The 19,328-nt window shown below is 30.9% G+C and overlaps 1 protein-coding gene across 1 annotated transcript in view; it reads right to left on the bottom strand.

Annotated features, from left to right (window-relative positions):
* LOC142330324 (protein timeless homolog) overlaps nucleotides 1-19,328 on the bottom strand; it is a 45,629-nt gene that overhangs the window by 21,032 nt on the left and 5,269 nt on the right. The window contains exons 4-9 of the mRNA XM_075375544.1: nucleotides 15,708-15,888; nucleotides 13,556-13,690; nucleotides 9,742-9,837; nucleotides 7,399-7,562; nucleotides 6,852-6,969; nucleotides 744-890 (exon numbers count right to left, since the gene is read on the bottom strand). Of these exons, the coding sequence (XP_075231659.1) occupies nucleotides 744-890; nucleotides 6,852-6,969; nucleotides 7,399-7,562; nucleotides 9,742-9,837; nucleotides 13,556-13,690; nucleotides 15,708-15,888 (841 nt within the window). The remainder of the gene's footprint in view (nucleotides 1-743; nucleotides 891-6,851; nucleotides 6,970-7,398; nucleotides 7,563-9,741; nucleotides 9,838-13,555; nucleotides 13,691-15,707; nucleotides 15,889-19,328) is intronic.

Genomic DNA, 19,328 nt, shown 5'->3' on the forward strand with positions numbered 1-19,328 from the left:
TACAAAATTGAATACTCATGGTTAGATATAATGGATCTTATTTTAAACAGTGCAATTTATAGAAATTTTTACCAGCTTTACTCTACCATAGTGATTTTTTATCATGATTTTTCATTTGTTCCTATCTGTTTTTATTTAAATTATTTTTTGATGTATGAAGTAATTTTTTTAAAGAACTCAATTTCTACAGTACCTCAGTAATTTCCTACAGTAATTTCAACTTTTACAGTACAGTTTTTTTTTTTAATTCTCTAGTATTTTATCAGTTTCTTCCAGTCTAAAAACAAACAATTAATTACAGCCAATTTCCATAGGGAAATGGTAGCATCTTAATCTTTCATCCAGAGATCCTGGGTTTGAATCCCAGTCTGGCATGTCATTTTTCAATGTTAATATTCAAGTTCATGTGATAAATAATAATTACACACTGAGAAAATCGAATTAAGGAAAGTATATATTATTTACCATTTCGAAATGGAAGGAGTAACAAACAATCCCGTGATAAAATAATAGCAATAGCATAATTATTAGTAACATTTGGAAAAAACAGAATAGCATAAAAAAAATTAAGTTCTTTTTACAATTATATTTTTAAGCAAAAATTCATTTCAATATAAAATGGTCACAACAGTCATCACGAAATACCTCCATAAAATAGTAGATATTAATTTTGTAATTTATTGTAATAACATTCAATGTAATTTATAATAAAGTATCATTATTCTTTTTAAAAATATTAATACCTTAACTTTCTTCATTAATGGATTATAAGCACCATTCAAGAAATCAATACAGAATTCTTTTAGAAATAACCGTACACCAAATGTAGATCTACGTTCTTCTGAAACATGTTTCAATGGCTGAAGATTTTTTGGCTTTTTTATTCGTTTCTGAAATAAAAAATTTGATTATATTTAGATTTAATAATAATAACACATACAAGTAGATGTAAAGTACAGGGTGTCCCATATAAAACGCAACCCAACCTTATATTGGTAGGTATTGAAATAATAAAATGGTATGTGTAAATGTAAATGTAATATTTATTATTACCATCCATTACGTTACATTTAGAGTAAATGTTGGAAGTGACCGCCATCTTCTTGAATACAAGCTTCAATTCTTTTTACAGCGTTTCTTGCAACTTTTTTCAAAGTTTGTGACTGGATATTTAATACAGCTTGATCAATATTGACTTTCAATTGTTCAATTGTTTCATTGTTCGTGGTTTGTTGCTGTAGGCTTTTTCTTTGAGGTAAATAGAAAAAAATCCGCCGCAGTCAAATCTGGAGATCTTGGTGGCCACAAGCCTCGACCGATAACACGATTACCAAAGAATTCCTCAACGAAATCAGAAGTTGAACCTGCGTAGTGCGAGTCGCACCGTCATGTTGTAGCCAGCAGTGTCTGTCTTCCTCTTCCAAGAGTGCAACGAACTGAAATAAAATATCCTGATATCGTTCTGCATTAATGGTGTACTCGAAAAAAATAGGACCGATTATTTTCTTCCGCGATATCGTGCACCACACGCCCAACTTCTGCGGGTGTAATTGTTTTTCGAGATAAACGTGGGGATTTTCAGCCCTCCAAATTCTACTGTTTTGGCTGTTAACGTAGCCATCCAAATGAAACCGTGCTTCATCTGTGAAAAATAACGAATCCATAACGTTAATTCCCTCACGCAGAAATCGACGGAACCGTTGGCAATATTGTAGCAGTTTTTCTTTGTCGGGCTCAAGAAGTTGATGAACCGTTTGAATGCGATAAGGTCGTAATTGTAATTGTTTGGTCGCCCGATGAACAGTTGATTTAGACAAATTAATTTCAGCAGAAAAACGTCTGATCGATTTATTTGGCGAGGCGAGTAAATCGGTCTTTGATTTCAGTGACTGTATCTGTATTCAACACTGCCGCAGATCTTTTGTGTTCCTTGTTATTAACAGAACCGGTCTCTCTAAATTTTGCAACTAAACCTTAATACTGATGTTTTGTTAGGAGCTGGTTTATCTGGGTACTTACGGCGAAACAAATCTTGTACTGCAACCGCTGATTTCTTACTGAAGTACGACTCAACAATGAAAACACGTTCATCTAGCGAAAACACCATCTTGTCTCTAGCAATACACTGAACGTTATGATTGCATTGTTGTTACTATCGGTAGTGTTCTACTGTGTCGCCGCGATGTTCAGATGTTGGACGAGTCCATTTCAGTAACGAGTAGGGGAGTAAGCTTGACTTTTGAAATTTCATGGATGAGTGATTGATGGGTTGCGTTTTATGTGGGAAACACCCTGTAGTAACACAAAGTTTTGAATAATAAAAGGCATTAATTTTTTTCAATTATTATCTTTAGATTCAATATTGTAGTTTATACATGTAAATAATAAAATTGAAAAAAATAAAATAAAGTAGGCGCCAAAAATACACAACTAAGATTTTCTTAGAGTTTTCAATGTTTCCTTTTTAATTAAAACACAGACAAATGAAAACTATCATCAATATATATTTTATGATCTGCAAGAAATCTATTGATTCACTTTTTTTATGTACCAGGTTATAGAGTAACAGCACAGTGCATCTGTGATCAGAGTAGCAGCAAGGCATCTGTGCGCAGTCTGGCATGTAAATGTAGCAGTAAATGTGTAGTCTTAAACAGACTCAGGCCGACCACTCCTGAGACATGTGGTTAATTGAAACCCAACCACCAAAAAACACTGGTATCCACAGTTTAACATTCAAATCCATATAAAACCAAATGTCTTTATAAGGACTCAAACGTTAGAACTCTTAACTTTGAAAATCAGCTGATTTTACAATTACCACACTAGATTAAACCAATTAACTTATTTAAATAACTTATTTAGTAAAATTTTATAATTTTTTTTATAACTTTAATTTCTGTTCTAAAATGTAAATATCAAATTAGTTAAATTATTTAATTTCATTTTGTTATATAAAAAAAAAAACATTTAATTTCATTAAGTCTACTGAGCTTTACTTTTACAAATGAATTGTAGGAAGATGCTATTAAATATTATACACATTAAAATGTATTGTATTGTGTATATACAGGTAACTTCATTATAATGCAGGCGTGTCAGGTATAAAACTAGAAGCAATAATTAATAAAACTTATTTATTAATTAAATCAAGTAAAATTAATATTTGCCATATTTTATATGTCTGAAGTGAACGCCTTGCACAGCGATGCACTTTTGTGCAGAACTGTTTATACTGAGTCACCTGACACAAAACATTGTGTTATCGTCCATTGTAGAATGTTCATCAATAGTGTGAGGATTTGATGGATAAACCTCTATGAGGATTTAAACTCTATACTTTAAATAGCCCAAAGGAAAACAACAGAACTAGACAAATCTGGAAAACGCAGAGGCCACCACCCTCAGCAAACAGTTTGTTCTTCTGTAATAATTGCATGAACATGTGCTAGTAAATTGTCTGATGTGTAAAACGTTGTCTTCTAAGGTGTCTTGTTAAAAAAGAATGGTACTCTTTTCCACAACCTGTTAACTGAACACAGAATTCTTTGAAAATTGTACGGTACATTTCTGTATTTACAGTCTGGTAAAAAAAATTGGTTCCACTACACGACTACCAGAAACAGCACAGCACACTACCCACTGATGTTCTCATCATGAAGTGGACACTATAAATAACATCTAGTGAAGATTTTCAGTCACAAAATATCTGGTGTTGTGTGAATTAACATGCCTGGATAAATGAAACCATGCCTTATCTGATATAAAATACAGCAACAAATCTATCAATCGATCAACAATGTATTTGAAAAAACAGACGCAATAATTAAGAAAAAGAAGATTAAGAGAATGGCATAATTAAGAAAAAAGACAAAAGATGAATACTAGTGGGTGGATAACAACAACTTCCAAAAAAAATTATACAACACGGAAGATCAGTGCAAAGTAATAAGTCTTTTTTTTATTGTTTACATACCAAAGCACCTTTTCTACATTATTAATTCATGAAGAGATAAAAATTTTACAACCAGACAGCTAAAAGAAAAAAAAAATCCAGGACCTGGAAAACTAATAAAACAAGCCAGGTCTATTTTATTACTCTATAATAAATTCATACATGTCTTACGTAGTGCAAATTCATATAAGTTTGCATCTGTTTTAGTTCAATTTATACAGCACACACGCGCGCACATAAATGCAGAAATGGCCATAAAACTGTTAAATGTCTTAAATATTATATACAAACATTTATAAATAAATAAAAAAATTATGGAAATAAATAAACAAAAATAAAAAATGTTTAAAAAACAAAACTTTGTTGCACATAATGTTTCTTACTGCAATGTTTCTTACGCAAAATGTTCTATAAATAGATAACGGGGTAGTTTTATGTTAACAAAACTGTGAATAAATTTTGAACCAGTGATCCAATTTTATGCTACTGGTATTTTTTTATACATCTGCATCAATAAAATAGAAGACTGTCCGAACACATTACCACAGGTAGGTAATAATGTCTTGAGAACATCACTTCTTTTCATATTCCATTACCATCAGAGACTCAACAAGATCCTTGAGCACCATCCTGAAATGCTCAGTTACATTCAGATTAGAAAATCAAGCTGACCATTCGGAATTTTCAATTTAATACCACTGTTCCACAAAAGTTCCTATATTGCATTTACCTTGAAACTTAGCACTTTTTCATAAAGAAAACAAAACTCTTTTGGATCAATGATATTTTTGACAACTATAGAAATGTAATTATTTTTTTGCAAATTAGCATCTCTTAAATTTTAACAATTTGTGCTTTTTTTGTAATCCATATCAACTTTTTTGTTGAGAAGCAACAGAATATTCCGATGCTATCTGACAAGTGATTACTTGTTAATACAATTTCCAAAATACCATTCAAAGTCCTATTTTAATAGATTCATAACCCTCTTCATTCTTCTTTCACAGGATTTCACAAAACCATATTCAATTTCTATTTAAAACATATTACATGGATTTAGAGATAGCACAAGTTTTTAACTCTGCTCAATCATTCTGTAAACCAACAGTTTAATGAATGAAATACTTTACTCATTTCTGTAAAATTATTGTGACAACTATGAATTGTATTGATGCCACTTACCCTGATTCCAATGTTTATTGTGCTCTAGTGAAACAGATTTTAGGCACCAAATTGAGTCCTACAGATTTCATAGCCTTACAAGGTCTGTCTGTTCAGAAAACAACCAAACATTTTTAATTATGTGCCAATGGAGATATTTAGTGATGTGCAGTTGGCAGCATTGTGTTACACATAATTTCCTCTGTAACCAGATGTACTTGGATTGTTGATATCTCGTTTAGTTTTCATGTTAATGTTATTTGAGAGCAACAAAATATTAGTAGCCATTTTTGTCATGTGTGATTTTCAGGAGCATCAATACACTGAAAAATTGTGTATGAAACTGGAGAAAACTTTCACAGAAATGTTTCAACTTTAGAAACAAGCTTACAGAGATGATGTTCTGGGTTCACAATTTAAAAGTGATTATCAATCAATTGAAGATGGCCCTCAACCAGGAAGCCCTTCGACTTCAACTGGACACTACGTTCAGAAAATCAACAATCTAATGCATTCAACTCGTCGACTGACTGTCAGAAAACTTGCAGAAGAGGTTAGCATCTTGATTGGATCATGCCACGACATACTGTCTGAAAAACTGAACTAACATCGAACTGCAGCAAAGTTTGTTCCTTGTTTGATGACCAACAAGAGACGAAAGCTGGGTTTACTGCTACAACATCGAGACAAAAGTTCAATGCCCAAAAAGTTCTCCATGTCCCAATAAAGCACGTCAGTCTCAATCTGATATCAAAGTGATGCTCTCTGCTTTTTCAATTTTAATGGAGCTGTGCATTTTGAATTCTTGCCTGAAGGTGTAACAGTGAACCGTGCGTACTATCAAGGCATTTTACAACGGTTATCTGTAAAAATCCACAAAGAGAGACCAGAGTTGTGGCAAGACAACTTATGGTTCCTTCACCACTACAATGCATCCGTACACTCAGGTTTGTCAATTCAATAGTTTTGTGCCAAAAATCAAATGACTATCCTCCCCCAGCCTCCCTACTTGCCAGATCTGGCTCCTTGTGATTTTTTCTTATTTCCGAAATTAAAATCAGTGATGAAAGGACACAGTTTTGAGACTGTTGATGACATTAAAGCAAATTCATCACAGACCTTAAAGGCAATTTCAAATTGCCTTTAAGTGTGTGAATAGTGGAGGGGAGTACTTTGAAGGGGTTAAGGTCCAATAATTTGTAAAATTAATAATAAAGATTAAAAAAATAAAGTTTGGTTTTTTCTAAACAGACCTCGTATAAATTCAGTCCTGATACATAGTGGCTGCTTCACCAAAGCCTTTTAGCAGTTCACTTACAAATGATAAATATTGATTCAGACTCAACAGTATCAAAAAAAAAAGTATGCATGTTATCAATGAATTATTGATTCTGACTGTTATTTAAGTTAGACAAATAATTTAAGACATAATGCACAAATAAAATTTGTTTCTCAAATTCCTGAAAAAGAGTACAGGTTAACCCATATTTATACCTGTTCCATTCATTCACTTAATTAACTTTTTCCAACTTTAAGTGACATTAATTGTTACAGTCTTATTTATTCAATATAGATTACACTCTAAACTAGTATTTATAAATACATTTTTATATTCAATATGTTGTTAGGTTTTTTATTTATTCATTTTATCTATTCATTGTATTTATTCACTTGCTTCAGGAACATAAAAGAATTAACATCTTAAACTTAATAAAAATAAATAAATAAAACAAACCTTTTCAAAATTAAAATCCAATGACATAGCTTTTTCTAATGGTTTGTGAAAAATAAGATCTTTATCACCAGCAGCTTTAATACCTTTCATAACAAATGTACCACCAAAACTACCATGCCTATAGAGAAAACACAACAGCATATGTAATTATTAGAAAAACACACTTTCATAATTAATCTTTTTTAAACAAAAGAAATATTTAAAAAAATGAATAATGATGAATAAATCATGAAAAGCTAATAACTGAGAAGTAATTTCAGAAATTAAAATTTCATGTAGTACACCAGCACTTCATGTGAAAGGTCCAAGGTTCAAATCCCAGTCGGGCCGGGCATATTTCATTTGCTAAAAAAATTCCTAACTATTCAGACATACACCTTTCAGCTTATATGGCAAACTGAGAAAAAATAAAACATATTGCAACAAGGTTCTTCTCTTATAAATAGTTTCTTATTTTACTAACTACTTAATACAATAATAAGAAAATAAAAGTAAATAAAAAAGATTTTAATTACAACTGAAACATTTGAGATTGATGTTAACGTACCTAGCACCAGCATATTTTTTAACTTTCATCTGTTTCAACTGTACTTCAGCTTGACGGAAAGCTAAAAGCTCTTCTTCATCTTTTTCTTTTTCGGAAAAACTTCTTTGAACAGCTGATTTTGCCAAAACAGATGGTTTTTGTTCTCTTAGCATAAGAGAAACAATCTGGAAAAAATAAATACATTAAATATGTAATATCTTAGAGCCAGACAACAGAAAATGTTTAGTCACTACCCAGCTAAATTGCAGTTTTTTACATAAAGATTTTATGTTCCTAAGATCTGACTAAATTCTCACTACTGAACAACCAAATATGATTTTATAATTTTAATGTTTACATTTCAGTCGATTTCAGTTCAATAACCTGAACAATTTACACAAAACAGTACAATGATTTCAAAAAATTTCCATTGTTTTTATGAACAACCTAATATGGTCTATCCTGTATTATATTAGATCATCCTGTGGTTAAAACAAATTAATTTTTTTAATGCTGTAGATTTCCCTTAACTAACTTCCAGATAATCTCAGAAATTATAGACAATGAAAAAAATATATTTCCTGTACTTATTTAGAATATTTGCTAATTTTAATTTTAAAGATTTAGTTTAATCTTTTAATTAAATTATTTAAAAATTTATTTTCAAGAAGATGCTTTATTCCCTCTCAGTTGCATTATACCTCTCAAAATGAAGATGTCTTACGCTATTAAATAATAGTAATTTACATTTAACTTGTGTTGTTCTACTCTTCTTTGAATAACATTTTTTTCTACATATATTTTATCCACATAACGCACCATTTACTTCATATCTATGATGTGAATAAATCATTATTGCTTTAAGCTTTTAGCTTTCCTTGCTCATTTTTGAGGAATATAAACATGCAATAATTTAACCAAAATAATGAAGCTGGACATACACAAAGCGATCTAATTTGACGTTGCACTTTGAGTGTTTTATCCCAAAAAAATTAATTTAGAGATACCTATTTAATAATTCAATAACAAAGAAGAAAATATTTTGTTTTAATTATAACCTTGATAAATCCTATACCTCTAATGATCGTTATTTAATAAGAGGTAAAATTCATGATGTTCAAGTGTTAGTAAAAAATTATTGGAAGTTATATGAAGCTATTTTTTTTTTGTTTTCATGAAATGTTAAAATAACAACAAAAAGCTCTAATTGCTGAATATGTTAATTATTAACAGTTAATAATTTATTCCAATGGCAATACATTAATAAATAAGGAATTCACATACAGTAACTTAAAATTGTGATACTGTTTTTTTTTTTAATATGCTACATTTTATAACCGTTTAGTGCTTCAAATAACTTCCACAACAAATTTAGAAACTTAATTTTTATACATTAGAATTAAATATAAACTCTAAAATTAGTAACATATTTAGATTAACTATGACCTTTATAATAAAAGATCGTTTAATAAATCTGTAAAGGTTGTTTAAATCTCAATTGACGAATGTTAATCGGGAAACATGGTAAAACTCAGGTAAACATGTAAAAGCATGGTAAACTCACTAATGTTTCCAACTCTTTCTAGGAACCAGTATAAATACCCATAATTGTATTCCAGCGTAAAAACTAATGATATAATGAATACTGAGCAGAACAATGTACAATATTTTAAGTGTTTCAGCATCAATACAAAGTAACTGAATTACATGTCAAGCAAACAATATTTAGCTGAAAATAATAATGGCATATAATCCAACAATTGCAAAACTAATGTATGCCAGCAATGAATGATAGCAGCAAAATTTCCACGCTTTCTTCACTTATTTTACATCAATGAACAATTACTTTGTTTTCATCAAGAAAAGGTACCAAGCAGGAAGCTGTGAAAATGAAATCTGATTCATATGTGATTGAATTGATATTTCATATAATTTTTCTATAAGAAAAAAACAAAATCTTCAAAATTCAGAACATTATCATTTAACATATTTTATTTTAAATAAGAAACAATATGCATTAGTAAGTTTAAAACTTGAATTTTAATCCTAACTATGCACAAGCATGGATTATAAAAAATAGCGTTACAAACCCCAGAATTTTCTGGATAAATTCATCTCAAACTGGGTTAAAGGCTATTTTATTAATTTTCTTTTTGAAGAAATAGAGATGGCCATTAATCTTAGTAAAAACTGATCATTGTAGTTCGTACACCTTTTATTAATACATGCATGTGTCATACACACATGTATTGTCAGAGCATACAGATGAAATGTGTATAAAATATTATTAAATTATAATATGAGCAAAAATCAAAATAATTTGAGTAATGTTGAAGATTAAAAGAATAAAATATTATAATTTACCTCAAGAATATGCATATAAACATGTTGTTCTTTATCTGAACTGGCAATGTAAAGGAATATTTCAGCCATATTTGACTCATGCATAGCCCACAAAACCTAAAAACAAATAAACAATAATTTTTTTTAGTAATATTATTCCATTATCTTATTTGTTTACATCAATAATTATGCACTTGTTAAATATGTACTATAGAAAATTAGCACCAAACTTTATAAATAGTACATATATAATTAAAAATAAGTAGATTCATTTTTTTCTATTCCTAATATGTGAGTTGCAATCTGTTCAACTTGTGAACAATAAGCAAACACCATGGCCCAATCAGATAAAATATGATAAGTAAATGAAGCTTACACTTACACACACTCAGGCCAACTATATCTGAAATGTGCAGTTAATTGAACCCCAACCACCAAAGTACAATATCACTGTCTAGTACTCAAATCTATACAAAAATAACTTACATTTACTAGGATTTCAACCTGAGAATCTTGACTTCAAAAATCAGCTCCTACAGGTAATATAAATTTTTAATACCATATGTAAAGACTCGGATTTCATTTCCTCTCCTTTTTTTTTGTAAAAATAAAAAGTTTCACTTTTTTTTACCCTTTATAAATGTTCACTCTTTCTTTTACTCTTTATAAGATCTCACTTTTTTTTGTTACTTATTAAATGAATTTGTCTGATGCTCTATTGTTAGTCTAGTTCCATCCTCTAAAGACTCAACATGTGCTTATAACAAATGTATAAACTAATTACAATAAAGTTTGATATATACAGGTGATTCAGAGAAACGGGAAATTTTGAAAGTTGTGTTGGTAGCCGTGAGCGATTGGTACCACTTGATAAGTGGCGCCAGCCACTCTAACCTAACCTGCCATTTAGTTGTCATGGATCCTTGGAGTGGTGCGCAATGTGCATTTGCTATCAAAGGATTTTACAAAAACAATGACAGTGTGGAGGGAGTGCGTAGAGAATTTCGCCATCATTTTAATCTGGGATATCTAATTGGATATCCAATTAGATACATGGATATCTAATTTTGAGGAAACTGGTTCGGCAATGAAAAAGAAACCTCCAGGCCGTGAGCGAACTGTCCGTACACCACAGAATGTTCCAAGCTTTACAAGATGCTGTCACACCAAGTCCACATCAGTCAATCCATCGTCTCTCAGCATCTTTACAATTGCATAGTTCAAGTGTTCGAAGAATGTTAGTCAAGGACTTGCGATTCCATCCATACAAGTTGCAGATCGTCCAGGAACTGAAACCGTACGATGCAGTTGTGCGAGCACAATTCTGTAATGTAATGCTTCAGAAGATAAATGATAACGAAGAGTTTGTTCACGAATTGTGGATGTCAGATAAAGCGCATTTCCACCTCAGTGGATTTGTTAACAAGCAATATTTCAGATACTGGGCACAAGAAATCCTACGCAGCTACACCAGCGTCCGTCACACAGCCAGAAAGTGACCGTGTGGTGTGCTATGTCATCTTATGGTGTTATAGGCCCGTATTTTTTTGAGGATGACAACGGTCTTGCAATTACAGTGATGTCGGCTCGTTACGTAGCCATACTTGAAACCTTTGTTGTAGAACAACAAAAGAGATTTCCACCAATTCTTAACACAGCCTGGTTTCAACAAGAAGGAGCAACGTCACATACTGCACGAATATCGATGGCAGCTGTACGCCGATTGTTTGAACAACATGTCATTTCACGAAATGGTTGACATTAGATGGCCTCCCAGATCGCCTGATCTCTCAGCTTGCGATTACTTTTTGTGGGATCACCTTAAAAGTAAAGTGTTCCACAGTAGACCTGCTACAACAGAAGAACTGAAGGCAAAGATCCGAGAAGCAATTGCGGAAATTCCAGTTGAGATGTTACATCAAACCATGAACAATTTAACGAAGAGACTTCGTGAGTGTTTACGTAGAAGAGGAGGTCACCTGCAAAATGTCATCTTTGCAAAATATACTAAAATGTATGTATGGCAACATTTGTACAATTAGATGAAATAAAATTCATTTTCTAAAAAAAATTTTTCATTAACATTATTTAATTTTTTAAATTTCCCGTTTCTTTGAATCACCTGTATATTACAAGTTCAAAGACTATAATAAAAATAATCTATATTATAAACGAAATAAAGGCTTTTATTTGAATGAACCAGCAAATAATAAATTATTTATAATAATTAAACCTACCTAAGTATTGAAACAAGGAAGCATATTATTTGACACAATGAGTGCAAACTCATATACGGAGGTTATCGAGAAAGTAAGAACAAATTGTGATCAGATGCACACCAACAATGGGTCAAGACCAGTTGGTCTCGGTTGTTCTGCTAGCACTATATAAAATTTTATAGTTGAACTATCACACAATGATTCTGTGCATGCATTTATAATGAATAAAAAAATGATAATCCTGCCGAATGTGAGGTACAATTATTATCTGTTTTTTGCATGTGAGGTAATTTGTTTTTTTAATGCATAAGGTGTTTATCCTGAAGAAATTCATCATAAAATTACTGCCATATATGGTAAGTGTAATGAATGAAGGAAACGAAAGGAAATTGTGTCATTTATTTACAGCAGAAAGAAAATCTGTTGCTCACGATGCCTTACTCTCATTACTGAACAGCTGAAAAAGTAGATTTACAGGCAAGTTAAAGAGGACCAGCATTTTACATTAGACAAATTTAGTGATAAATTTCCTGTATGATCACAGTCTCTGTTACATTACGCAACTTACCACTTAGTCTAGTGGTGAACTTATCACAAATCAACTGATTTCAAAGTTGAAAATTCTAAGGTTCAAATCCTAGTAAAGGCAATTACTTTTATATGGATTTGAATACTACATTGTGGACACTGGTGTTCTTTGGTGATTGGGTTTCAATTAACCACGCATCTCAGGAATGGTCGACTTGAGACTGTATAAGACTATATACTTCATTTACATTCATATATATCGTCCTCACTTATCCTCTGAAGTAATACCTTATGGTGGTTCCGGAAGCTAAACAGAAAAAGAGAGGGTTTTGTTACATGAAAGTGATGATGACATCATGACAGCTGTTCGTGAGTGACTTAATAGACTGGCAACAGACTCCTTTGATGACAGCATAAAAAAAACTAATACAATTTAATAAATGCTTGAACTTGGGAGGTTTATTATGTGGAAAACTAGCTTTAAAAATGTAGATTAAGATGCATATATTAAAATTAGAATAAATAAAATAAATTTATTATAAAATAAAAATAGTTTTTACTTTCTGGATGACCCTCGCATAAATATTAGTTATCTATTATTAAATTATTATAACATTAATTTTTATAAACAAAAATTGTACCTAAGGACTAGACATATCAATCAAAGTTTCTTTCTCTGACAGTAATGATGTTCTTTATACAACTTCCTATGAACAGGGTGAAGTATGTCACTTATTGGACTGAATAACACCAGCATTTTGGTTGACTTGGGATACTGATGTGCAACTGTATATTTGGCTCAGTAAAGAAGACAACTGGAAACCAATTCACTCCCCACTTTCCAAAGTAATTCTGACATTTGACACTTTTTATTCTTAAGAACAGCTATGTTATTGTTGGAACTGACCCATGACTTCCAATCACGGTTGCGTATAGCCTATATATTATTTTCTTTTTCTTTTTTTACTATTTGAATGTAATCAGAAACAATCTGTACTGCACCAGATTTTTGACTTCCTATACTGAAAGTATTAGTATATGGGAATAAGTATGTTTAAAGTTAGGAAAATACATTAAAATTAACAGACCTTATCATGAGTAGTAGCATCATTATCTGGCCGTTTTTCATTCTCAGGGTCTGATGGTACTGCCAGTACATTCCTAGCCAATATTAGTATCCGCTCCATCATTCTATGCACGTCTTCATCTCTTTCTAAATAATCCTAAAAAATAAATAAATAAATACAAGGTATATTCATAAAGTAAGGGCCATCAGCTTATATTTAAATATTAGCAGATTTGAACACAGTTTCAAGCATGCAGAGCCTTCTACAAGGGTTAGTTGTTTTTCAAGGTCCAATCGATCACGAAATAAAAACCCGCACAAAAATCGGATGAACTTTTGCGCATATGTGTTGTGCAGCGTGCAACACATATGCCTTATGTCTCGCATATGTCTCTAGTATGGCCTTCGATCACACCACGTCACTTCATTTATTTCTGAACACACAGCTAGCAAGTAAACATGTCTACAACAGTAGCATCTCCCACCACGTGTGAAGTCGTGCAGTAATTCAATTTCTTCAGGCTGAGGGGTATATTGCAGCTGAAATTCATAGACGAATAAGTAATGTGTAGGGTTAAACTTCAATGAGTGACAGCAAAGTGCGACAATGGTGCACAAACTTTAAAGAAAAACTACAGATGTTCATGATGCAGGCGGTCAGGGAAGGAAGCGAGTGTCAGCCGATGATCTTGTTGAGCGAGTGGGTGAGGCAATTCGAGAAAATCATCCGTTCACAATTTCTGTATTGAGTGATTCGTTTTCTGAAATTTCAAGGTCAGCTCTACACCATTGTGAGTAAGAGACTTCAGTACTGCAAAGTGTGTGCGAGATGGGTTCCAAGAAGCTGTCCGACCATCACAAAACAATGAGAATGGGCGCCTCCCTAACGTTTCTCCAGCGCTACCACAAGGAAGGAGAAGAATTTTGAACAAAATTGTCACAGGGGACGAGCCATGGGTCCATTTCGAAACTGAAGAAACAAAAGAACAATCCAAACAGTGGATGCAGAAATAGTGGAAACACAGTCGGCTCCGTTCTATGACGAGGGTATTGGAAAGCTGGTACCACGCTACGACAAATGTCTAAATCGGAGTGGCGACTATGCTTTTTCAACCCTGCATCTAGTGACTACTTCCTCTTCTTGCATTTGAAAAAGTGGCTTGGTGGACAACAGTTTGAAAACGATGAGGAACTCAAGACTGCTATTGTTAACTGGTTCAATTGCCAGGCGGTGAACTTCTATGCAGTGGCGTTAAAGAAACTGATGCAGTGTTATGAAAGGTGCTTAGAACTGAATGGTGATTATGTGGAAAAGTGAAGTAGATATGCAATAAACTAAAATTTTAAGTACAAACCTTTTCTCACGAGTTAATTTTTTTTTAATAACGGCCCTTACTTTATGAATATGCCTTGTAACTGTAGTAAAGTGTCAATGACAAAATGCATAACAACATAAAAACTAAATTTACCTAGCACAATGAATTAAATTACATAACTAAGCAATGTGAACTATTATGCCATCAATTAATGTAAAACCCGGTTTGTAAGCTGAAATTTAATTAAAAAAAAAGGATATAGAATTTATACACAAGCATAAATTCAACCGTCCTACTAGTTTTTCTATAATAGAAAATATATTATTACTACAATTTACTGCTAAAAAATACTTTGTATATTACTGAATTCTTATGTTAAACATTATCTCTTTTATTACATTTCAGCACTTACAGCCAGTTTACCAAAAATAAGTGTTTTCACTTATTCTTTTCGGTGGCTGTCTGTTATTTTTTTTCTGCCACTCTTCTTTTTTTTTAAATATCTTGCTTTTGGAAAGGAAGCATTGTTCTTCTGAATTCAGAAATGAATTATTTACATATAAAAAAAACACAAAACTTAAATCAAATAAATTTTCAAGCGTTCAACTGTAAATTTTCAGACATTCCAACTGTAAAATCTAGACCATACAAACTTCTGATTCAACAATAAGATTACAAACAAATCTACCAATATCAACTTTCAAAAATGTATAAAAGTTATCTCTGAAGTATATTAATTTTATAATAACGAAAAATAATCAATCAAACATAAATATGTGAATAGAAATAATAATAATGATATAATAATAAAATAATTAAAGAAATTAAGTTAAAATAATTTACAATAATTATGGTTACCATTTCTAATAATTCACTAAGTTTTTTAGCTAAAACTTCCCATATTTCTGGTTTAATAAAGGCTTGTTTATAATCTTGAAGATGCGAAACAATTTGCAAATAGTGGTTACGTTCATTCTTATCAGTGGGTATATGTTCCTGATAAACAATAAGTGCAGGGCTTGTTAAGTTCATCAGTAACCTGTAACAAAAATAAACCATATTAATTAGGACAGAGTATAAACAAATACAGTGCAACTCCATTTCTTCTTTTCTTTTGCTTTGAAGAATTAATTCACCACAGAAGCTTTGAAGCTCATGTGTAGGAATATGGAAATTGAATTTTGCAGCATATGAAAAATGCCATGCCTCACCAAGGTTTGAAACCAGAAGCCTTGGATAAAAGGCCAAGATGCTACCACTCTAACATGTAAATTTGGTACTTTATAAGCACTTTAAAAACAATACTATTGCAAAACATAACCACCTAACAACATTACTGTCAAAGGCACAAAACAGATCTGATACAACTAAAATTAAATACATTTCAAATCTAATTGTTTTATTTAATTTCTTTTTCGGTCTGATCACATTTAATTATGTGTATTACTAATATTCAGTTTATTCTTAATAAGATGTAAGAAATGGTTCTAATAAAAATGTATAATAAAATTATTTACTATATGTATTCAATCTTCAAATGTATTAGTGCGACAAAAATCTTCCAAGTTCAGAAAGTGATAGATTTATTCACAAAAAACCATGATTTCAGTAATGATTTATGATATAAAATTTACCTGCTCATTATAAAGGAATTATTCTTGTAAAAAGGAATTTGTTTAAAGTAAAACCTTAATTGACTATACTAGTACAAGTAAACAAAGATAAAAGTTTTTTAATTACATTTTAACTTTATGTACAATTTTTTTTTTTCATTCACTTTCAATTTAGAAAAAAGAAAACTTCAAACATAGTTCTATCTTCCCATGAAATCCACTCATACCAGTAATCAGACCCATCACTTTATTAACCATTGAAGGTAAGTAAATCTAATATCTTAAAAAAAATTAATAATCAGAATGTTTTATAAATTTGTTCTTAACATTTATCTATATAGTAAAAAATATAATTACTAAAAAAAAATTAAGTTCTTTGATCAGCACAATAAAAAGTGTTAAAAAAGTAAAAGATATTATAAGTACATGGAACTGTGCTCTTAAAACCGCATAATAGCTTTAGAAAGAACATCTGGAAGCACAATTTTATGTATTTAAAAGACTTCATCTTATAATTCTTTTTTTTAAAACCTCACGAAAATAAAAAGAAAAAGTTTGAACAGACAAACAAATAATGTCTAGACAAAACATGTCCATTAGTATGTTTCCTTCTTTTGAAAAGTTTTATCTCTGAAAAAAATATATAAAATGCTACGTGCATATGAATATGTGTATTGTAAATGTAAGGGGTGTGTATATGTTATTATGAGAAAAAACTTTTAACATCATCTAAAACTTTTTTTAAATTACAGTAGTTATACTGTAAATTTAATGATACAACTAAACAGAAATAACAGTAGAGATTCTTTCTTCTTCAACCTTGTTTATAAAACTGTAATAAAAATCCATTACTATAATGTATCAGAAAAGCACTAAAACCAAAATAAAATAAATAAATTTTAATTTGTTGATTAAGAAACTTTTATTATTCCACAACAACAAACTGGCTAGGAGTACAGTGGTCAATACAGAAAGTTGACAACTAAATTCAGATAGTTGACAACAATTCATAGCAAAAGAACATGAGATTGTTCAAATTGATTAATAAATGCATGCACACCATCTCTAATTTTAATTAGATTTAAATCTTAGATTACAGTTGCCTATTTGTCAAAAAGCGAAAATAAAAATTCAAAAAAATTAAGAGGTAATTATGAACAATATACAATAAAGATGAGAAGTAACAGAATGTCAAAAAAAAAAATCTAATACAAGTTTCTTTTACTTTCCGTCTCAAGATTTTTTTTTCTCACCTAATTAAGGTAATATATTTCTTAGACACATTTGTTAACAATTAAACAATAACAATATTTACAAAAAACGTTTCTACAAAATCATACTTCCACCCCAAAAAATGCTCTAAACTATGCTAAGTTGTGACATCACAGGTGAGCGGTAGAATTAAATAAATGAATAATATTTATAGTGTAAAAAAATAACTCAGTCTGGCAGGGTCTCAAACTCAATCGCCCAGTTGATTCAGTATCTCATGCATTAAGTCTAATGGCTACACCAGTCTGCAGACAATATAAGCAAAATTTGTTCTATGCAAGAGTGAAATTACATTAGTTAAGTTAGTGCTGAACGTTGTCCACCACACTTGTGCAAATTAAATACAACATGCGTGCATGCTTTAGTTAGAATCATTAAATAAAATAAACAGAAGAATATTATATTTAAATAATATGATAAATATTTTTAATTTTGTGTGTACGTGTGAGTAAACCGAGCATGGTTGACAGTAATCCCCCCCAGTGGGTTGTTTCTGTAAAACCGAGTTGTCAGCTTTGTTTTTAACATTGAAATTGAAAGTGAACGTGCTATATATATATATATATATATATATATAAAAAAAAAACCACGGCAAGACTTATATTGTGGATATTGGTGATATTGACCTCTGCGCAGCTAGTTTATTTATTTAATTGTTTTTAAATGTGACTAATATAAAATTGGAAATTTGTGCAACTGTGTCCACAAGTGATATGATCAATACTTCTTAACAAAGTAAATCCACTTATTTCCATTAAACAAAAACTTTGCTTCTGACAAAGCTATTAAAAAACTAAAATATTAAAAATGACAACCTTGTGTTTTAATTTTTCTAGATGTTTATATGCCAGATCTTAATATCTTAAACACCTCTGTATTATTTTTAGATTTGATTAAAACTTTCAATGTTGATACAATTTTCAAGTGTTAAAATCTGCCACTACCCTAAAGGTTTTGCGCTGAAATATTTCTGTATTTTTTTTTTTAATTCCATCAATGGTCGTCATTGACCAATAAAACAGGACCATCAGCATGTATGAAATATTGTGCCAAATTTTCTTAACTTTGCCAACTGACAAGAACCAGTTTACTAAATGTAGCTGACATTTAATCTTTGCTTCATATCCTTCAATTTCCAGGTTGTTGTTATTCCCTTAGGTATTCCAGTTGTTGTGGAAAATTGTAAGGGATGCAGCTTGTTAAATACATCGTTCTGTCATTAACAAAAACATAATACTCGGTTAATGAAATAATACATAATTTGGTTAATGAGTATTTTATCTTACCAACTGAACTGCCCAGACAACATGATCATAAAAAATATATATGCATATATATTTTCTTAGGCTATTTGAAGTAATTTTATATCTTTATTTATGATACAGTTTGATTTTAGTTTATAATAAATGAAATGAGTATATGATTTACTATTTTAGAAATTCTAGAATTTCTCAGAACTGTAGTGCAGAGTTATTGACACCAATATTAGTATTACCATATCAGTGTAAATAAGTATCCCTTTCTCGGTAGGGTACAGCAACGCTACCAAGAAGGAGTCTGCATCATAATTCTAAAAGATCTTCTGAAAACCGAA

This window comes from Lycorma delicatula, chromosome 9, assembly GCF_047948215.1.
Source record: "Lycorma delicatula isolate Av1 chromosome 9, ASM4794821v1, whole genome shotgun sequence".
In the NCBI taxonomy this organism is placed as follows: Eukaryota; Metazoa; Arthropoda; class Insecta; order Hemiptera; family Fulgoridae; genus Lycorma; species Lycorma delicatula.